The 23,160-nt window shown below is 41.7% G+C and overlaps 2 protein-coding genes across 2 annotated transcripts; both read left to right on the top strand.

The window, feature by feature from the left end:
• Positions 1 to 8,090: 8,090 nt before the first annotated feature.
• On the top strand, positions 8,091 to 14,693 carry si:dkeyp-118a3.2. The gene is made up of 4 exons (XM_040024436.1): positions 8,091 to 8,829; positions 9,705 to 9,822; positions 10,561 to 10,671; positions 13,076 to 14,693. The coding sequence occupies exons 1-4, from the start codon at positions 8,751 to 8,753 to the stop codon at positions 13,248 to 13,250; spliced, it is 483 nt and encodes a 160-aa protein (XP_039880370.1). The 5' UTR covers positions 8,091 to 8,750; the 3' UTR covers positions 13,251 to 14,693.
• Positions 14,694 to 14,917: 224 nt separating this feature from the next.
• On the top strand, positions 14,918 to 20,796 carry tyrp1b (tyrosinase-related protein 1b). The gene is made up of 9 exons (XM_040024435.1): positions 14,918 to 15,076; positions 15,975 to 16,330; positions 16,577 to 16,685; positions 17,478 to 17,691; positions 18,058 to 18,262; positions 19,505 to 19,672; positions 19,979 to 20,158; positions 20,240 to 20,386; positions 20,470 to 20,796. Exons 1-9 carry the CDS (start codon positions 15,063 to 15,065, stop codon positions 20,673 to 20,675), a joined length of 1,599 nt encoding a protein of 532 aa, XP_039880369.1. The 5' UTR covers positions 14,918 to 15,062; the 3' UTR covers positions 20,676 to 20,796.
• Positions 20,797 to 23,160: the final 2,364 nt, after the last annotated feature.

Here is a 23,160-nt window from a genome sequence, read left to right as displayed (position 1 = left end):
GCAGCAAAAAAAAAAACCCACCTAGGGATTTTTCATTGCCTCTAGCCATACACTATGTGCATTCACAGAAACAACCCAATTAATGAAACACCTGCTTCCAATTTCCTTGGATTTCCACACTAATCATGCAATCAAGAGACTGAATAGAAACACCCTAGATGCAACAATAGGAAACCATAAGGCATCACTGTGCTGTTCGACATCCTAGCTGTGCACATCGGACCGATAACAGAGAAGTGGGCATCTTAGTAGAAACAAATGCTTTATATAATAAAAAACCTGGTAACATAAGGGATTCTTTTCACTCTGTAAACTAACTCATTAAATATTTTTAAAATATTGTGAAATTTTGTAGTCTTTTGGGCTCCAACTCAGCTCTGCTTTCTCTAGCACTGTTTCAGGCCTAAATGGTTGCATCACTCACACTCTCCTTATAATTGCTCCTCCAGAGTTCACTGTGTGTGTGACATGCCGTCCATGCTTCACCACAACCCTTGTAAGAGTCTCAAAACCATTTAGCGCTGCGGTGCTACTTCATCTAACGACACCATAGGGACACCTGGTGGTACAGAGAAACCTTGAGGTGACAATATTTAACACGGCGATGTTTGTTTTCCACCCTCCCTCATTTCTTCGTCACCTGCTGGGATCACACTCCATTGGGTATTTGCCGTCCAACCATCCAGAGTCTCAGTGTATGTCTTGTGGTGGTGTACACACTCACACTTGGCATTTTGAGCAAGATTTCTAGAAACAAAAGACATTAAAAGGATCTTCCTGGAAATTACTGTGATTGCTTTGGAGTACACATTTGGAGTACACATGGAGTACTGCGCTTTGAAAGGATTCCTAGTGGTTTTAATAATACAAGGTAGGGAGGTAGTAGATAGGTGTGATTATGTATACAGTGATGTTCTGATGAACGAGTCACAACTGCTTACTGATTCCAAACCACTAGTTTAATTAACTATAATCTACAAAATGAATAAATAATAGTATGACAAAGTGAAGGAACAAGTATAAATAGATGTGTTTAGATTTGATTCACTGGCAATCTGAGATAATGCTACCACATATACTTTATATGTTCATTACATGTGAAAATGTCATGCATAGTATATACAAAGATGTAGTAACTAGTCCTTAGGTATGTTAAATTATCAATATTCATCACTATCAATAAAAAATTAAATGCCATTAAACGTAATATATTCCCGTTTGTTCACTGTGTACTTAGGTCTGATGACCTCTATCCAGTCCTCCACTGAGGGCACCCACTATGGATGGACCTCACCACAGGAACCAGAGCTAACCTCTGCAGGGGTGGCACCAGCAGTACTGTCCCCTCCTAGCCTGAAGGAGGTGCAGCAAGCTGTGCAGGAAGCCTCAGAGCAGGTGGAGGGTCGTAGGACAGAGGAAGTGCTGAAACAGCTGCTGGAGAAGGTGGTGGAGGTCGCTCTCGGACAAGCGGATGGAGGGAGTGATGCAAAAGTGGATCCGGGCACAGTCCAGAAAGCAGCTGAGGAAGAAGCTGACTTTGAGGCAGAAGTGCTGGAGCAGAAAGTGGAGGATGAAAATGTGGGCATCAGTGAAGAAGATGCTGGTGTTGAAGAGAAGCAGGATGAAGCAGGGGTGGATGCATCTGAAGATGTAACTGATAGAGGAGTTGTCATGGAAGAGCATGAAACAGCAGCTGGATCTGTGGAGAAAACCACAGCAGGTGTAGAAACTGGAGTCAGAGAAGCAGACACTGTGAGGGTTATTGATGAGACTCTAGGAACTGAATTCAGTGATGAGGTTGTAGAAGGAGTTGGAGCCACTTTAGACGAGACAGGAGAGGATTCAGCTGTAATGGCAAAAATTCAGGAGGACAACAAAGATCAGGCTGTGCTGTCAGAAGAAAAAGGTGCAACACTAACAGAAATACAAGAGACAAAGGAAACTCTGGATGTTGAGGAGGTGGCAGTACACAGAGAGCCTGAACTCAATCTTGGAGAGGCTGATGTGGAACAGATAGGAGATAAGAAAGAAACTTGGCTAGACAAAACAGCAGGTGAGACAATAGCGCTGCTTTTGGACAATTATCAGATAGAAGCCACACAAACTGCAGTCAGAGAGCCAATACTTGAGGAAGATGTAAACATAGCTAAAGAGCCAGATGGACCAGAAGAAAAACAAGAACAAGGTCATTTAGTGGGGGAAGGAGCTTCAGTAGAGGTAGAATTAGGGGGTACAACTGTGGGGGAAGCAAAAGTAGATGACAGAGATGGAGAGAGTGTGATCAAGAGGAAATCAGTGGTGCTCGTGAATAAAAGAGATGGCCAAAAAGAAGAAGCAGAAGAGGAGCAGCTTGCTTTGGAGACTTCAATTGACAGTACAAAAAAGGATCAAGGTGAGGTGGAGTTGCAAAAATGTAGAAAATGCACAGGAACTGAAGTGTAACCTACACTAAGAAATAAGGCTTCAGTCTATAATCTTTCATCTTTTAGACAGAGTAAGTTTTATCTGTCATATTAACTTTAATCTTAGTTCATCTGTCTCTGTTAAATATCTGAAATGCAGAATATCTAGAACCAGCTCATAATTTGGGTCACAAAAACTTAAAACTGCAATGGTCTTTAAAATTGCATTTGCATAAGACTCAGCAGATTTGGTTGAGCATTGCATTGTGTGCATTAGGGGTGCAACGATACACAAAATTCACGGTTCGGTTCGGTTTGATACTTTGGCGTCACAGTTCGATATTTTTTCGATACAAAAAAAATGTTCATGCCTTTTTAATTTGTCATTTATTAAAATTATAAATATATATTTTAACTCAAAAGTACAGTTTTTAAATTTAATGTTGCTGAAACAAAAGTAATTAAAAAAATAAATATATCTCAGGGCTCTCAAAATTTCAAAATCCCTGGTAGCCCTTCGGGCAGGGACTCTTCAGTTTTTGGTAGCCCAAAATAAATGTAAGTAGCCCGAATAAAAAAGAGAGCAATTTTTTGATTGATGTTTTGTTTCCTGTTTTGTTTCCTTTACAATATTATACATTAAAGTATAATATTGTAAAGGAAACAAAACATTAATCAAAAAATTGTTGAAAAACAAATTACAACATTGTATAAAAATTACAATAAACTCAAATACTTGGTTCTAATTGAACAGAAAGTTCTATGAACTTGTAAGAACTGTGTAGGACATGAATCAGTCTGTGTCAGATCCTGAATTTGAAATTTCCGCTGAAGTCACAGGTAAGAGACAAGTGGAACCAAGATCTAGGCCATTTGCTTTTTGAAGTTTGCAAAGACTGCTAAATTTTGCCAGTGGTAGTTCACTCTTTGCAACATAGTACGCTGGTCTAAACAGATTTTTCAGGTTTATTTTTAGTATGTTATTTGCAATTGGTGTTTGTTCTGGGAAAGATATTGCAGACTGAGCAGTAATGCATTTCTTGCATTTCTCATGGCTTCTAATGGGGGCCTTTCTTAAAATGACTGGTCCCAGTAACAAAGGCGCTTGTCGACTCAGAAATCGAGAGAAAACCAACAACACACCCGGCAGAACATTATGTTATTTACACGGGTGCACATAAGTGGTCCGCATGTGCGCATTCGCTGTCAAAATAAAAGACGCGCACCAGATAAGAAGTTGCAACGCGCGTTTGCGTCCATATAAAAAGCACTGTTTTTGTCCGCTAGAGTGGGATTTTCACGGCACATTCTGCACCACATCTCTGTGCGTTCATCATTTGTTTGAAGCCAGCTCACCTCCTGCAACCACTTTTCCGAGAATACACGCTTCTTTTGTGGTTCGGACTCCTTCTGACATTTCTTTGGAGGTAGAGGAACACCAAAGTAATTGCTTAAAGGAGCTTCTTCGACATCTTTAAGAGTTTTAAACAAATGTCTGTCCTCCTCCAGAAAATCTTATGTATGCAAACACGCGTTGCAACTTCATATCTTGTGCGCGTTTTTTTTTTTTTTTGACAGCGAATGCGCACCTGCGGACCACTTATGTGCAGCCCCGGTTATATAGCTCGTCATATTGCAGCCACAGAAATTCTTTTGTCCATGAAACCATAAAGCTGCACTTTTTTGCCTTATAGTCTGATTTGTCATAACTTTTCCGTTTTGTGGTAAGCTTTTCTTTGGCTGTCACTTCTTCACCCTGACCTGTCTTATTTGGCTCAGCAGAACTAAAATATATATCCTGCTGCTTTTACACACACACACATAACGGTCAGCGACTCTCTGCGCGATCAACCTCTCACATGTTTAAGCTTGCTGCGGGAGATTTCACTTGTCATGTTTGCATAGTAAGCTAACGATTGATAAGACGATGTCAGAGGAATTGGTGCGCAAATTATCATCACTCACCAATCAGTGCTGTCGCTCTCTATACACAGTTCGCGCGATTGCAAAGTGAAAGCAAAAAACAAGCGCAAATTCAAACGTGATTTCAATATGTCACATATTGACAGTGGCTCACCGATGCCAATGACATAATTACACAGCTACATTTCCGAAAGAATCAAAAGCATTGACATATATTTTTCCTTCCTACAATAGCCCGACGGGCAGGGCAGAGAAAGATTTTGGTAGCCCGACTGGAAAGATCGCTAGCCCCGGGACGTCGGGCTAGCGATTTTGCGAGCCCTGTATCTGATTGAGGAATCACTCATCTTTGGAAAAGAGAGTTTATTACAGAGAAATGGCTCTTTCCAAAATAAAAGCTATACTATACGCTTCTTCTGGGCTATATTCTCAGCAGCATATTGTAGCGGGTCAGGGCTGTTCGGGGTTCTGTTTGTACAGTTATGTTTTGTTTATGTTGCCATAGTGACGGGTGACGCCCTCTCGCTGCGACGGTGTGTCCTTCCGGGGTCAGAGGGCGCCCTGTGTGTTGTTGTTGTTGTTGCTGTGCGGTTGCCGCGCTGAGCAGTTAGCTAGCGGCAGTGTTCTTCTGCAGATGTCAATAAGCGGCTGTGCTCCCTGGCTAGCTCACGGGAAGCAAGACCAAACGACACCTCCGTCTCCTCGTTGTCTGAGCTCGCCACATTGGTGTCAGAAGTGGGGTGATGGTGGCACCCCATGTTCTGACCCGAGCGACTTTTCCCCCGCCGGTCGTGACCGGCCGGTGCGCCAAAAGAAGGCACCTGGACATTTACAAAGTGAAAGCAAAAAACAAGCGCATATTCAAACGCGATTTCAATATGTCACATATTGACAGTGGCTCACCGATGCCAATGACATAATTACCCAGCTACATTTCCGAAAGAATGCAAAAGCATTGACATATATTTTTCCTTCCTACAATAGCTCGACGGGCAGGGCAGAGATAGATTTTGGTAGTACGACTGGAAAAATCGCTAGCCCCGGGACGTCGGGCTAGCGATTTTGCAAGCCCTGTGTTACAGGCATGGCCCTTTAAGGATGAAGCCTGATGGGAAATGTATTCGGGATGTGTGTAGCGGGACTGCCTGGTGTGTGTGTGAAGAGAGAGAGCGGAGAAGGGGAAAAAGTAACGGTTAGCTACAGAAGAGACGAAAAGAAAAGAAATAAAAGGAATATAATAACTCCCTCGACAGCCAGAGTTGTGTCGGCGATGCTTGCTGTGAGTAAACTGTTTCAGCCCACTTTACGCGGTGTTCGTGCCTTAGAGAAGAAATAAAGTTCGGTGAAGCAGTTTAGAATAGAATAGAATAGAATAGAATTCAACTTTATTGTCATTGCACATGCACAGGTACAGGGCAACGAAATGCAGTTTGCATCCATCCAGAAGTGCTTTAGTGATATAGATATATTACAATATATATTAGCAATAATATAGATATGTGAGTATATTACAGAAATGGGTCTATTATGGTATGTTATAATGTACACGGTATGAAGTATGTTGTGAATATTCTATAACTATAAGTATGTACAGGCTGTAGTGAGTACAAGCTATGTACGGATATGAACAGGATATAAATATGAAAAACTATACAGAATATGAAATAAATAACTTTACAGAATCTGAGATATACAGCTATACAGAATGGGAACTATGCAAGTTGTAAACAGTTGTAGGATTAAAGATTATCGAATGTACAGAATGATTTTTACACAGAGCTATACAAGTGCTTAAGCTAAGTGAGGGTGTGATAGTTCTACAGAGGCTATAATGCTGGTGGTTGTGAGTGGTGTTCAGTCCGTTATTATTTGTGTTTGAGGGTACAGTTGTCCATTGTGGGTGTTGTGTGTTCAGTCCATGTGTTTACGTGGTCAGATGTCGGAGCAGAGTTCAGTGAGTCTGACAGCTGTGGGAGAAGCTGTTCCGGTACCTGGTCAGTCCGGAGGCTCTGTGGCGCTCAGAGGGCAGGAGGGGAAGAGTCCAGTGATGGGTGACTGGATCTTTGAGATTGATAGTTTCCCCCTCCTTCATCTTTTTGCTAGCGGAGTTGACCTGTATAGTAAGCTGTTGCCGGCTACGAGTCAGTTACGGAACCTTCAGTAACTGACCAGGGTTTCCTTACGATGGTTCGGGGCCGCGGATCTGGCGCGGTAACACCTGTATCTGATTGAGGAATCACTCATCTTTGGAAAAGAGAGTTTATTACAGAGAAATGGCTCTTTCCAAAATAAAAGCTATACTATACGCTTCTTCTGGGCTATATTCTCAGCAGCATATTGTAGCGGGTCAGGGCTGTTCGGGGTTCTGTTTGTACAGTTATGTTTTGTTTATGTTGCCATAGTGACGGGTGACGCCCTCTCGCTGCGACGGTGTGTCCTTCCGGGGTCAGAGGGCGCCCTGTGTTGTTGTTGTTGCTGTGCGGTTGCGCGCTGAGCAGTTAGCTAGCGGCAGTGTTCTTCTGCAGATGTCAATAAACGGCTGTGCTCCCTGGCTAGCTCACGGGAAGCAAGACCAAACGACACCTCCATCTCCTCGTTGTCTGAGCTCGCCACATTGGTGTCAGAAGTGGGATGATGGTGGCACCCCATGTTCTGACCCGAGTGACTTTTCCCCCGCAGGTCGTGACCGGCCGGTGCGCCAAAAGAAGGCACCTGGACATTTGCAGGACTTTGTGTGGGGTAATGGGGTCGTCGGGGACGACTGACCCCTTAGGTGGGGGCTATGTAGCGGGTCAGGGCTGTTCGGGGTTCTGTTTGTACAGTTATGTTTTGTTTATGTTGCCATAGTGACGGGTGACGCCTTCTCGCTGCGACGGTGTGTCCTTCCGGGGTCAGAGGGCGCTCTGTGTGTTGTTGTTGCTGTGCGGTTGCCGCGCTGAGCAGTTAGCTAGCGGCAGTGTTCTTCTGCAGATGTCAATAAACGGCTGTGCTCCCTGGCTAGCTCACGGGAAGCAAGACCAAACGATACCTCCGTCTCCTCCTTGTCTGAGCTCGCCACAATATTAAACATATCAGGTCCCCATAAGGAGAATCATGTGCTAACGGCTGTTTAAATGACTCGGGTAAAGTTTGTAGCATGCATGCTTGTTGTTTTTGTCTGCTTCCACTTGTCTTTGCACTAGGATGATGTCGGCGTAAATGTGCAGTCATATTCGTTGTGTTCCCACTAGTGCTGTCAGCGTTAATCTCGTTGAAACGACGTTAACGCCACAACACGGCAAATCTCCGTTAACGAGCTACCCCTGCGTGGGGCTAGAGGCCAACACGTTAACGAGCTAACTGCGCTAACACACTAGTTCCCACCCATGTAATTGAGCATTGCGTGGCACATCCAACATACCGTTTTACTTTAGTCCATGACGCGCTTACCTTCAGGGTCATAAGTTACATGAAAACCAAAATAATTCCAAACGCCAGATCTGAATGAGGGTGGGGGAGGTTCAATTTGCCATGTTGCAAGGAGAGCTTAACTTCTGTCTCGCTAGCTTGCCCTGCGCTCTTCCTTCTGACGATGCTGTCTGTGTTGAACGCTCAGTGGATCTGCGCTCGACAGTGCAGCCTAGGCGGAGTAGTCGAACGCAGATTCACTGAGCGCTCAACACAGACAGCATCGTCAGAAGGAAAGTTGATAAAATAAATTACAAATTTTGTATTGTTCGATACATATGCGTACCGAACCGAAAGCACTGTATCGAACGGTTCAATATCGATACGAGTATCGTTGCACCCCTAGTGTGCATCATAACATACTTAAAGACCTTAAATTAGGACTATAACAGCTTTTAGTGCAACAAAAAAGGCTGGTTACTAGACTATGTCCGAAAACCCCAATAAAATGTAAATAAGAATAGTTAACACTGGCTAAAATCTGACATTTCTACTCTGAGTACATTGATACAAACATGAATCCTTTATCAGTTTAATCCTCCATTCCTGTACGGTCATTGGTCATTGAGACCTTTGCAGAAAAGAAAAGACACTTTCTGCTACAAATGCATACAAATCACGACCCACCAGGGTCTTTTAGCTACGGCACATCTGTACTTTATTCTACATTCCACTGCTCCACTTGACAAAACCTTAGTCTAGGCCTCTACTCTTCATTTTCATGTGTGTGTCACATACCAAACCTCACTTCTAGATGTGGTGGGGATCTCTGGCCCAGAACCTGATGGTGGTGCTGAAACCACCATATTGCAGAGCTCTGAGAACCAGGCTTCCACTGTGGATTTATTCCTCATTGATGTGGAGACTGAAGAAAGAAACCTAGATGATGAGAAATTTAACAGCAATGAGATCATCACACCGACCAATGACCTTTCCCTGTATGACCCAGCTGATGCCCATCCTACACTGGATAATTTTATGAATGATGATCTAGCCGAACACCCCAGGACTGAAGGAGAGGCATTGGGGGAGACCAATGAGCTAGTTAAAGATCCAGGTAAAAGCTAAACTTACAGTATAGATAACTATGTATTTTACATAGCCCAAAGACATGCATGGTAGATTGATTGGTGATTGCAATGTGGTCTTTGCGTTTGCCCTGGGACTGACCTCTCTAGGCTTTGTTGCACCTTTTTGTCTGTGTGTGTGTGTTTTTACAGCAGTCTTACAATAGCAGCTGTAACTTTTCCCTCCAAAAGTCATATATTAGATTTGCTGTAGCTCTCAAACACTTTTAGAAACACATCCTAGGCTATAAATAGTTTGGGAAATATTCAACAGGAGATTTGTTTTTTTCCACATTAAAAACTTGGGCAGAATAAAGAAGAAGAAAACAGATCATTATCATGATTCTGCCAGCAAAATATGCAGATGGCCAGCTTGATGTTTTTCCATTCCACTGAGCAATTGTGCAGGCTAACTATACCCTAACTGGTGGGGGAAGACCAGAAAGTTTGGACCCTCCTGTCACACAGGCTACAACATGCTGTTTTCTGCCTCTTGTATTTGCTTCATATTTTTTGTAGGAGCCAGAGCCATTAGACACATGCCAGTTTGGGCTGGCACAATTTTACTGGCAGATTGTTTAGAATGACGTAGCGGTAGCAAAAAACAAAAGGTCTTTTCTTCTATGAAAAACCATCATGTATAATTAGACTGCACATATTCATATAAGAGCTTCCTGTTTGTACATTAAATAATTTCCCCCAGGGATCAATAAAGTATTCTGATTCTGATTCTGATTTGCTGGACACTTTGACATACTTGTGGCTGCCCATCAGCCACAAGTATGTCAAACTTTGTATTAAATCTAATGCTTCCACCTGCTCTGCCCTGCAATTTATCTCTCTCTGCCTTATTGTATCTGTTTAGAATCAACTGAATTAGGCTTGGAACCATGGAAAATCGGAGCTGTTACTGCTGCAGTTTTCCTGGTTTTGCAGACCGCCGTCATCATTATCTATATCGTCAAACGTCGTCACAAAAACAGGTAAGTTGCACCAGCTTCTGTGCACTTGATCTACAGGAACATTGATTCAAAACAGTTCTTTTATAGCCCCTGAGTTCCTAAAATTACAGCTCTAATCTTTGCTTGTCAGCAAAAATGCTTTGCTTGTTAATCTCTGGCCAGCAGTATTCCTTTAAAGCCTGCCTTCCATTATTATGCTTTGATTAGGTTAGACTACACATCAAACAGCCTCATTTTAAAGTACATTTCTTTTACAACACAAATTTGTATAATACCATTGCATGAATATCTGTCTGACTCTGTATTTGTAAAGCAGACTCTTTTTTAAATTACTTTTGTGAACGTGAATGCAACTAACATTTGTTGCATTTGCACTAGTGTCAGCCACCTTCCACTTCTTTTTCTCTGATATCCGAAACAAACCATTTGATTGCTACCTGTAACAACAAAAGTGCTACAATCACAGATGGGACTCAGAGCAGAACTGGCACATGATTGCTTTAGATGTTGCCTGAGCTCAAGGTAACATTTCAACACTGATACATGATGAAATCAGACCACTGTATCCAGTGTTGGGTCAGAATTTCCTCCTCTGTTCACAAAAGAGAATGGTCTTGCTTCAGTTATATACTTGGCTACTTTTTTATTTCTCTACATGACTCATTGCAACATGCAGTTAATTTGTAGAAGGTCAAGAGTAAGCAAGAAGAGCAATAATAGTGATAAAGGGATATTGTTTATGTGTTTGTGTGCGTGCAGCAGCCTGCCCCGACAGCGTGCATGTGAGGAAGAGTGTGTTGAACCAGAGGCAACTACAGGAGATGACTACAGTGATGATACACTGCCTGCGGGCAATGGTGACCCTCAACAGTATGTTCTCACCAGTGTTTCTTGCAGTGTTATAGATGCGTACAGCACACATGAGAGTATCTGCAAAAATAAAGGAAAGGGACAACATTAAGAGTCATAAAATGCTGCCAGAATTGTGTCATTTTGCAATCTAACACAACCTAACACACAATCTTCCACGGGTGTTTATTTGACTTGAGATCTGCTGACTGCAAAGTCACATTCAAAACATTTAATATACAGTGTTCACATTCTTTTTTAAGCCTGGCCTTTTTCTCTCTTCCCAACCTTTTTATTTTTTCTTACACTGCTCAAAAGAAAATTAAGGTAATGCTTCATTTTCACAGTATAACACAGAGCCAGTTAAACTTCAGGGACATCAATCTGTCTTGTTAGAAATCATAAACCATTGTGAATCCAATTCACTTGCTTTGGTGCAAATGAAAATGACAACAGGCGTATTGCAGAGGCAATAACAAGACTCCCTAAAAACAGAATGGTTTTCTTATCCCTCCCTCCTGCCGTTTTCCTAGTTTTTCTATTTGTTAGTGTCCTTGTTACTGCTAGTAACATGAGACAGTACCAGCAGTCAATTCAGGACACATCCATGCTTTCCACTATAAGAAGGTTTACTGTGTCTCCCTGTACAGTCTCAGAACTGAGAAAGAGATACTGACCATTACACAAGAACAGCTTTGCAGGGCTTCGACTTCGACTATTCGACTCAGCTACACTTACTTACTTTTCCATTGTGACCTGCCTAAATATCATGTACTGACCTGCATAGGAGGTCAGGAGCCACCAGCTGTGTGCTTCTCAGCTGATTCCCTCTTGGCGCTTTTATAGTGTAATAGCCCCGGGATTCTGCTCAAAATGTCACATGAGAATGTGAGTCCCGTGAACCAAGAGCATTACTGGCTAATACCACTGCTTTTGCTAATCAGACCGGTGGGCTTGGATCAGTAATTAAGCTACAGTTGTGTGCTTGCAGTGAGAGACCATGTGAATAATATGCATGTGGTGACAATCAACTGTAAACAAAAAATACTAAAAATTCAGAGATTTAGAGATTGAGAGTCTGTGTATTTGTGTGTTGCTTCAGCGAGTGAATGTGTATAAGACACAAGTAGAAATGTGATGCCTGCCTTGCACAGACAATAACAAAGCAACACTGAATTATTAAACAGTCGACACAGTAATTTTGAAATGTGTCCTTGTTAAGAGACTTTACAGCAGCAGTGACAATCCAGTCGTCATCAGAAGAACCTAAATTCCTGTTAATAGAAAACAAAATTCGCTTTTTAAATACTTTTTTGGTTTTTAAACTCTTCTTTAGCAATAAATTTTTCCCCCAAAAAAAGTATTTCAAGAGTCAAGGTGGCTGTAAACAACTGTACCTGAACAAAAGATGCTGGGATTTACAAACTTCAGTGGGTGCTTGGCTGAAATCATAGCCGCAGAAAAAAGATCGTACTTCATTATCCTTGGAACTTCAAGCAAACAGCTCGACAAAAAAAACAACAACAAAAAAACCTCCACAGTGCTCTAATATTATTTTTCAGTGAGCTTTAAACTGTAACCCAAATCCAGCTCCTATCTGAGTGACTGGTAGTTTCAACACGATCACCTTTAGCCTAGCTGGTTCGACCTAACAGGCCCCACTCTCTTATTAAGTCTTCCCATCCATATTGAATGTTTGCCTGCCACACTTAAATGCATGATGCACATCACCTTGAAAATCAGAGACAAGAGGACAGAAATGTGTTAATATCCATTTGACAATAACCAACGCAAACCTCACCCGAGCCCAACACAAAACCCAAAGCAGCTGTGTGAACATTAAACTCATCAGGCATTCTGGGTAACGTGCAAATATTCAGCACCCAGGCAACATAATGGAAGTGCTCTTAGGACAGCCGCATTGTTGCCCTTGAGGGGTAGTCTACTAGGACGTATTAAAAATTTCAGCCAGGACGGTATCCCCTGCAATTATTCAATAATGTCAAGTGATCTGTTTGTATCTAGGTGTGTCATTAGCTCCCAGGTATCTCATTTCAGCACAGTTTGTAAGCTTCTCCATCTGGTGTGGAAATCATTAAATAAACAGACCTTCCAGTGAGAATATTAGCATTCGCTTAGAGCGGCATACTTAACAGCAGTTTGACAACCATTACGAACAAGCCATTTGAAAGTGTGTTTCGATTTCATCGCTTGAAAGGTGCCTGTCTTTGTTTTTGCGTGAAGCAAAATAGATTTTCTCATTTGTGTGAAATTTATCCCATTTTCCTGCTAGCACTAACCTAATATTATACCATTGTACAACAATGTGAGTTGTTCCTGTTATCAGACGGCTGTATATTTTCTCCTTTTTTCCTGTTTCAACTGGTCTAATCACTGCCAACTGCTCTTTTGTCCTTTCCACCAGGATGGCTGCAGTTGACCCAGCTAATATGGCTTCAACCCTGGCCAAAATAAATGACCAGCAAGGAGATGAGCATGCAATAGCTATGTCAGACCTCCCACCCAGCTCTACAGATGAGTGGGCCAATATTGGATCAGGACAAAATTCCTCACAAGACCTCAGGACTTCCTTTCTCTAGGGGGTCCAGCTGTTTCCTCATCCATGCTATATCTAAATTAAGCTCAGTGAGCACAAAAATTTCATACCCTGACCAAACCCAGTAGTGACTGTCTCACATTCCCAAGTGTATTAACTACTGTATAATCATCTTACACTTAGTGCATATGACTCTATTTGTGTTTTTGCATGTGTAAATTAAAAAAAAAAAGCCTAACAATTTTGGATTTTGGCATATATGACTGTGTGACTGAGTGAACAGAGAAACGTGTGTTTGAAAATACTGTGTACATGTGCAAGTGTGCAAATGTGATAAACCTTTTATGTATCTACTGCTGTCTAGTAGTTTGATGTCTATAAACACTTTAGGCTGCACTGGAATTGTTGAGCAATGGTTTTCAAAGTGGCCACATCGCTCATGCTGTACAAAGCTGCTGAACTGCCACGAGCAATCATCCCATTTTATCAGCAAGTCTGAAGTCTGAGAATGCTGGCTGCAACATGAAGTGCCTTATCTGAAAAGTCTTTAAAATGTAAAACGATTTTTTAAAAATGGATTTGTTTTTTATTCTGCATCAGTCTTGACTTGTGTATTATAAGTTTTGCTTTGAGTAGAACAAAATTAAGTGTCCAAAGAAGCAACTAGATCCATAAACTCCAGTGCCGGGTTCCACTGGCCACCACACACCACAACCCTGCCCCTATCATATTTTTCTCTTCCCGTCATTCTTCTGCAAGTTTATCATCTGACCTTTTTTTTCTCAGAACTGTGCAGGCTCTTTCAGAGGATTTCTAAAAAACACTCATCTGACCTTCATGTTCTTGAGTGTAACCGGTGGTTTGCACCTTGTTGTAAACCCTCTGCGTTTCATGTTTGTAGACGTTAACAATGATATCACTAATATTTTGAGAGTGTTCCCATCTTGGTTAGATTTTTTTAAGTTGTTTTTCTTAACATTTGAAATAATTCTGTCATCATCCACTTTATGCATGGTCTTTCAGGCCTCTTGGGTTAGCTGTGTTGGCAAATGCAGAAATCCTTTTTAGAATGCACCAGATTGTTGATTTGGCCACTCCTAAAGTTTTTGCTGTCTCTCTGTTAGATTTATTTAGATTTTTTTCAGACTAATAAGTACCTCCTTGTCTACAGAGAAAAGTGACAAAAATACAAACTTAGGACTTTGAATCAACTTCAGATATTATGTTTGCTTCATTTATCATGAAATAACAACAAGGGACCAGGCCTCGTGTCACCATGAAACCGCTTGTCAGTCAATTGTCCAATTATTTTTAAGCCTTTGAAAACGAGGGACTGCGCATAAAATTTGCTGCATCTCCTAAAGTGCTAGTGTAAAAATACTGTAAAACTGCTGGAATTAAAGCTGACAGTCTGTACTTCAATCACGTCTTGATTGCTTAATTTGAAAAATCGTCTTTTGGAGTGTACAGAAACAAAATGAAAGCAAAAAACAAAACAAAACAAAATCATGGAACTAACTTCTACTTACGTACATGATTTACATAAATGTAGAACTTGGCTAAAACCCCAGAAATTTTCTCTTGTAAGACTTCAGCATGAATGTCATCAAATAGTTGTGTGAGTATCCACAGTCTGGCGTCATTTGGTCCATGATCACAAGGTTCATGAAGGAGTTTTTGAAAAAACTCAAGTACCCTCAAGTGTACACGTGTGTACAGTGTGTGTGTGTGTGTGTGTTTCTCCTTGCACAAGCTCCACAAAGGCCTGCTCATGTGCTCAATAGCTATTTAAGACAGAGAAGGGCAACGGGCTGATTCTTGGGGGGGACTTCAGTTCTGCAAACAGAGGAGCAGCATGTACAGTCAGAGGTAGGGGAACAAATGATACTGATTCCTTTTTCACCAAATGAACTGTAGAATCCAAAAAGTCATACAACTCAGCGGTATGACTGACTGCTTTAGCGCCTTTACAAATTAAAAGTGTATATTGGACTAATGCGCTACATCTTTGCAGATGAAGTGAAGTTTTGTCTCATATGATGTTACAGAGCAGATTTTCACAGAACCCAGCAGGTGATGCCGACTAGTTAAGTCGTGCATTCAAATATTTGTAATATGCTCAAACATGTGGAGCTATTCCCCCTTTTATATTGGTAACATTTCTTAGGTGCTGTTTTGTTGTTAAATAATTGCTCATAATAATTGCAAATTATTAGCCACTCCTTCATTCATTTCTAATCAACAAACTTCAAAAGGCACAAAAGGCATGCAAATCTAACTGCAAAAAAAAAGGAAGAAAAAAGAAAAAAGGTTCAAGCAAATCATTGCCTGCTGTCTATTGTTGAAAGCATTTCTGAACTTGTAAGAGTTGAAAGCTAATGGCTTTGTGAATTATAAATAATGACTTGTGCTGCCTGCAGGGATGTGTAAGAACTGAAGTTTTGGAATAATGTTAAGACAATTGGCTTTAACAAGAGAACACATACTGAGTAAGTTGTTCTAGAGCTTAATTTCAGTGGATGTGGCGTGTATGTGGGGATGTTTTTTTTTTTTTTATCTTCATCTTGCTAAATGTGTTCTGGGAGGGTCACTGGTCCTTCACAACCGTGAACAAGACAAGTCCTTTAAAAAAGAAGGAGGCCTGTATAACAGCAATTCTCAACATGTAAAAGATTTCCACGCACTTTGTTCTAACCTTGTTCTCACATCTAAATTACTGCATGGCCCTAAAAAACTCCTTACTTCACCTCATTCTCTACTTTATCAGCTTGTGGAGTGTGGGTTTGGTGGGGACCTTGTGTGCCACGCTCACCTTGGCCCAGTTCCCGAGGGAGTGTGTCACTCCTGAGGGGCTGCAGAGTGGCCAGTGCTGCCCATCCCCTACAGGGGTAGCAGGAGACGAGTGTGGCTTCAGCACAGGAAGAGGCCAGTGTGTGACCATTGAGGCTGACAGTCGGCGCCATGGACCTCAGTACCCTTATGCCGGGCGCGATGACAGAGAGAGGTGGCCGCTGAGATTCTTCAATCGCACTTGCCGGTGTAATGGGAATTTCACCGGCTACAACTGTGGGCGATGCAGACACGGGCTAACTGGACCAAACTGTGATCAGAGGATCTCTGTGGGTAAGAGAGCAGATGCTTTTTTACGACCTAAAAATTCACGACGACTTAAAATTTCTATCTTCTACCGTGTCCTTCACGATTTCACAGGTCTACATCAGCCTGGGGAATGAAGGCAGCATTTATTGCTAGGAGCAGGAAAAAAGTGTTAATTTTTAATAGCACTTTCTTTTCTCTACTCTTCCTTCGTTTCCCCCACACTTTAACAACACTTCATTCTCTCTCTTCACCCCATTAACTTCTCCCCAGTAAGGAGAAACATCATGCAGATGAGCACAGCTGAGAAGCAGGCGTTTGTAAATGCTCTGGATCAAGCTAAGAGGACTGTCCACCCTGACCTCGTCATCTGTACAAGACGGTATATTGAAAAAATAACATGATAATCAAGCTGAATACAATTAGATGATTTTAAAGAGTTGATTTTTTTACCTTGTAATTCTCTGGTCAACAGTGATTCTAAACACAGTATGTTTTGCCCAAGGACCTGCACGCTCAGACTCAGCTGCGTTGGTTGAAAGAAATATATGTGCAGTATCTGTGGCTGAGCCACATGCTGTGTTTTTGAAATTATTTGTAAAATCAGAGAATTTCTCATGGCAGCTTTCTTTAAAAGCTGTAGAAAGTTGAGCAAATGATCACTTTTGGCATGAGTAAAGGGAATTACAGTCTTCTGAATCTGTGAATAACCTCCTTCTAAATCAGCTGAGGACTGCAATTGGTTAATTTTTGAAGCCATTCTTGACTGCAGCTCAAAGAAAATCTCTTAACCTCTGGATCAGACAATTAAAATTCCCCTTGTTATTAATGGTCATGCTCAAGATTCTTAGTTACATGCCACATAATGCATTGCAGCTACAGAGAATAAAATATGTATTAATATCTATATATCCATTAGTGAGTTATTCACCAGTACCATCCCCAAGTTCTGAAGCGGTGTTTGAATGGATCAGTGAAAACAAAATTGTGAAAAACACTTTGTAGAGCTACTAAGATTACAAAGCTTTATGCAACAGCAGAGCATTTAACACATGCATAGTTCATCTAAGGCCACGCATTCTCTTACTTCAAATCAATCAGGGTGAATTTGGAGGATTCAGGCAGGGCAATGTGGAGGAAAAAATACAACGTGACATTCATCCTTTATCTTTAGGTACCAGGAGTTGTTTGGGCCTGATGGCAACACCCCACAGTTTGAGAACATCACCATTTATAATTACTTTGTTTGGAGTCACTACTACTCTGTCAGTAAGACGTACCTGGGGCCAGGCCAGACCAGCTTTGGAGGTGTAGACTTCTCCCACGAGGGCCCAGGTTTTGTCACCTGGCATCGTTTTCATCTGCTGCAACTGGAGAGAGACATGCAGGTGAGCAGAGAGAAGGCAGGGAGAAAGAGGGGTGGTAGTGGAAAAGAGGAGAGACAGCAAGCTTCTGGGCTGATAAAGAAATGGATAAGGAGGTTAGGATAGGAGGAGTGGTGAAGGAAAAAAAAAAAGATCTGACACTGAGTGAAAAGCTAGCCTGAGGAAGAATGGGTTAATGCAAGGAGGAAATAAAAAAGGCAAAACAAAATCAGGAATATATAGGAAGGGGACAAAAAATAGGGCGCATAAAGGACAAAAAGAAAAAGGACCAACCTGCATATTTTTCTAATAAACAATTCAAGAAAGCAGTTTGTTTACAGACAGTTCTTCCCTGAACACCTGCCTCCTTCCCCTGTTCGATCTTCACAGGACATGCTGGGCAACCCCACCTTTGCCCTGCCCTACTGGAACTTCGCCATTGGAGGCAGAGAATGCGACATCTGCACAGATGACCTGCTGGGAGCCAGGAGCACATTTGATATGAGCTCCATCAGCCCCAACTCTGTGTTCTCACAGTGGAGGGTCATCTGCGAGAGTGTGGATGACTACGACACTCTGGGCACCATCTGCAACAGTAAAGACAGTCACGGAAACACACACTATACCTCGCCGTGCAGCCGAGCGCTGCTGATATACAGCATCGTCTCAGCTGCATCAGAAAAGAGGGCAAAGAGCTCATAAAGAGAGCATGTAGAACATAGGCTGCTATAAATAATAGCTCACAGCTGTTGTGCTAAATTCGATATTGCTCGCTATTACTTCAGTTTGTTTGAAACTGCTCTAGTTGTTAAACATTGCCTTCTCTGTTGCCGTGTGTAACTGGAGTACTACACACTGCATCTCTAAATACTGCAGTTTGAAAGATTTTTTTTGTTTTTATTCAATCAGCCTAGTTTTCAGTGTTAATTCCTGATTGGTCACAAGATTTAACCTAGAATAAGGGAATTCTTATTCAGTAATAAGATAACGCTGCGTAACCTAGACTTTAGGTGATCAGATTTGCAGGGATTGGCTCTCATTCCGTACTGGCACCAGATTACAAGCCTAATTCACTACCTTTCTTTCAGTGTTCAAATGCACCTAATTTATAAAGGATTTGGTTTTCATCTGGAATAGGCAAGTAATTGGGAATGTCAATCATCTTTCCCCGTGGAGCCTCAACAACAAACTTATAAAAAGAGGTCATAAGAAAAAAAAGTGTTTGGTAACAGGTTGAACACGTGAGTGGCCAACATGTGAGTGATCTATCTTGTTATTCCCCCCAGAGAGTCATGACAGGCCTGGTATTTCCTGCGTCAACAAGCAACATCTCCTTAAATGGGTTAAGGGGGTTGCCTCATTTGTGCATGCGCTTGTTGAAGACAGGAATCTAACAGTCTACTGGTTCCTTTGATCTGAGGGAATAATCTTCAAACAGACAGACAACTCGGTTATGTAGCCTTCTGTTTATGTGCTTGTGTGTAGGAGAGAAAGCCTGAAAAAAGAGAAAGAGATCATACATGCAAGAGAGACAAAAAAAGAAAACTTCTGTTCAGTCACAAAGCTCCCACTCACTACTGTTGACTTTTATTGAATAATTAAAAAAGAAAACTGCCATCCTGTCATGTTTAAGGCTGATCAAACTAGTAGAGTCTCCCACACAGAGTTAGAAGGTGGTTAAATAATACATTTTCAATCAAGCCATATCTGTAGGGACCTCTGGCTTGTGCCTGATCTTAGGTCTTAGTGTGCCAGTAATCAGAAGTTATCTTTATTATTTTAAACTAATTATATTTCACTCAACCTAGTTTTATTGAGTCCTTTCTTCATCTCCAAGGCACAGAGAGCAGTCCCATCAGGAGGAACCCAGCAGGCAACGTGGCGCGGCCCATGGTGCAGAGGCTGCCGGAGCCCAAAGATGTGCTGGACTGTCTGGAGATCAACACCTTTGATACCCCTCCTTACTACTCCACCTCCTCCGAGAGCTTCAGGAACACCATCGAAGGTGATCCACATTCAACATGACTCATAGGTTAGAACCAAAGCAGTAGTTGAGATTTAGCATCCTCCCATCAACCCAATCCAAGGAAATATTCAGTTTCACTTGGGTTCAGCTCAGAAAATAAAGCTGCTGAATACTGTGTGAGTGTATAGATGAAACACAAAGCCAGAAAAACACTCACTCAATCCTCCACCCACATGCACATATGGTTAGCTCCAACACAACATTTGTTGTTCCTAATTTTGGTAAATCAGAGCCTTCATTAAACGTTTTCCTTTTTTTTCTCCTTTTTTGTTCCATAATTTCAAGGCTACAGCGCCCCCCAGGGGATGTACGACCCAGTGATCCGCAGTCTTCACAATCTGGCCCACCTCTTCCTCAACGGGACGGGTGGACAGACTCACCTGTCGCCCAATGATCCCATCTTTGTCTTGCTTCACACCTTTACCGATGCAGTCTTTGACGAGTGGCTCCGCAGGCATCAACCGGGTACACCTTTGCGAATATTCAAACAACAAAATTCACTTTGGAGAATGAATGGATGGATTGACATATTCTTCACTCTCTCAGGTGACACTGTTTACCCCGATGAGAACGCTCCCATTGGACACAACCGCAGGTTCAACATGGTTCCTTTCTGGCCGCCTGTCACCAATGCTGAGATGTTTGTGCCTGCCCCAGAAAACCTGGGATACTCATATGAGGTCCAGTGGCCGGGTGAGAAGCAGAGAACGTGTAAGCATGTGCAGATCCACAAAATCCAGGAATTGCTCATAACCGTCCGCTCTTTTCCCTCATAGCTCGTACCTTCACCCTCTCTGAGATCATCAGCGTAGCCGTTATTGCTGCAGTGCTGGTTGTGGTGGTGGTTGGTATCGTCATAGCCTGCGCTATGCGTTCTCACTCTTACAACTCTGCCGAGGCCCTGGAGCCGCTGTTGGCAGAAACTTACCGACGCTACTCAGAGGAAGACCGCAGGCTGGACAAATCACAGTCCGTTGTCTAACATTTTTGATCGTCTTGAGAGGACCCAACATTTACATACATAAATTTGTCTTGTTTTCCTTTTTTTAATTATTCCTCCATTTCTTCTAATAAAGGTGAACTGGTTTTGAGCCCAGGCATAATTGTGTGTCTGCATTTATGAATTGAAAGGCGGAGAGGGTCTGGCGGATCTTTTGTTGAGCACATCCAGTAGATTATCAAACTGCAGCCAAGATTATAATAACTGCAAGAGCTGATATCCAGTGCTCAGATAAGTACACAGCAAGCATAGGAGCAGCTACTGGGACTGAACGTTCCAAAGCTACATGTCAGAGCTACACTATTTAGTGACTCCACCTCGCTGCCCATTTTCAGCTGACAAATATAAGTTTATCCGTGCAGATGAAATGATGTCTTTCTATAGGAATATGCTTCTATTCCTTTTCATTTTTTTAAAACTTTTAACTCACTCTGTTTTTGTGTGAACAAGCAGTATTTTATGAAAACACCACTGCAGGCCTTTTTGCCGCAGGCATAAATTTGCTTGTCTCAAGCCTCAGGCCAACTGGCAAATCACACCACTTAGACGTAATGTTACTTCTCAAATCAAGCCCATGCAAATTTCCATGTGTTCAAAACAGCAGATGTACCGCCCTCAAGTGGATCTAAAGGATTACTGCGAAAGGAGGAAATCGGGGTTTTTTTTTTCTTCATATACACTCGTATCCTAATTTTTTAAACTGCATGTAGGGAATATCAAAGACAAAACTTAATATGACTTTAAGCGCACCGTGGAATTTTAAATCTTCATGACACCATAAAACTGCTACACTGTCCACACCTATAAGCTATAAAAAAAAAAAAAAAAAAAGCAGCGGTCGAGTACCCTCGAGTTGTAAGACTAGTTTGCCCTTTTGGCACAGATTTATTACTTTTAATTTTTTATAATCTGTGGCTTTTTTGTGTGTGAGATAGTTTTACATACATAATATCGTTTGCCTTGAATAAATAAATAATCCTGTCCTGTCTGTCACAAAAGGCGGCCACCTGTCACTGCATGCCTAATTACCACGAAGGCGCACAGTATGCACAATTTATGATCCTACGTTGCAACTTTGGAGGCTTACAGCAAGTCTTCAAGCTCGTACCTACAGCAAGGGCGTCATGGAGGTGGAGGGTGGAGATGCTGTCTGATCTTTTTGATGTGAAGCTGCATTTTCAGCAGAAACTTCCCATCCCAAAACAAACACTTACTTAACCACAGTGTCCCCAAATTAGACGATTTTTAAGCCGAGGGTGATCAACGGACATTTAAAAACGGACTTTTTTTTTTTTATTCAGAGTATCTAAAAAATTTTCAGAAATAAGCTTTTGTGAACTGTGAGAAATTCAGTGGTTTATTGAATAAGCGTTAAAAAGATTTCTGTAAAAAATACACAGTAGACTACGGAACTTTCATCACTTGAAATTTACTTTCTTTCTGGATTAATTTATTGCTAAATTAATCCAAGTACAGGTGTGTGTAGATATGATATGTAGAGGAAACCCTTGTATTTTAACATCCGTATGTAAAATTAATGGTTATTATTCATTAGCATTGTCGGTCGGTTTTCAAACTCATAATCGGATGACGTCATCCAGTGTTTGCCTGCTGTTTCATGATTAGGTCTAACTATTTCTTGCTCTAGGCTATGTCACTGAATATAAGCCACACCACCGTGCACACTTTTTTGTGTCTGTGTGCCAAATGCCAACTCAGCCCTGCTCATTCGCTCATTTAATGGAATGACGTGGACTTAGTGGCACCTAACTCTTCCTTTTGGGATATTTTGGGACATTTTGCTTTATGGGAATCAAGATTTTAACACTCAGCACTGACTGGAGTGAATTTCAAAGGATATTTTTGCAGTGCATGCTGATATCTTGAAAAAGGACCTCATGGGAAAGGATGGAGAAGAAGACTTTTTGGACCCATCATAAGTTGGCTGTACTTTCTGTATCACCAGGTTACACTGACAGCAAAAAGACACGGTCCCCTATGTTTATGAATATGGATCGATGTGACAGTCACACATAGAACAATCATTTGGCCACTGCTATCCTCCAGAGAGAGAGGCTCATTAGTGCCTTTCAAGCATGCTCTCATGAAAGTCATCTGCAGAAAAAATGCATTGCAGTTTCTGCAGCCAAAGAAGTTACTGTGCTACATGGTGTATGACTAAGGGTAGGGGAAAAAAAAGTCCTGTTCCCTGTGGCTGGACCTCTTCCCCTTAAAAATGTTTGTCATGAAATTTGAGGCTGGTTTTGAAAAACAACAACAACAACAAAAAAACGGCAGATAAGTCCTTTTGCTTCCTCTTAAAGAAAAAAGAAGAAAAAATAGATGTAATTTCATCTGCTTCCCTGTCAGTTATTTGTATGGAACTGGAAATCCACAGGGGTCAAATGTTTGTGGATGTGAAAAAAATACCAAATATGATGTTTATCATTCTTATATTACAGCAAAG

The sequence above is a fragment of the Simochromis diagramma genome, unplaced genomic scaffold (genome assembly GCF_900408965.1).
Source record: "Simochromis diagramma unplaced genomic scaffold, fSimDia1.1 OVJJ01000302.1, whole genome shotgun sequence".
NCBI lineage: Eukaryota > Metazoa > Chordata > Actinopteri > Cichliformes > Cichlidae > Simochromis > Simochromis diagramma.
The sequence above is the reverse complement of the archived record's forward strand: the minus strand, read 5'-3'. Positions and strand labels throughout refer to the sequence as shown.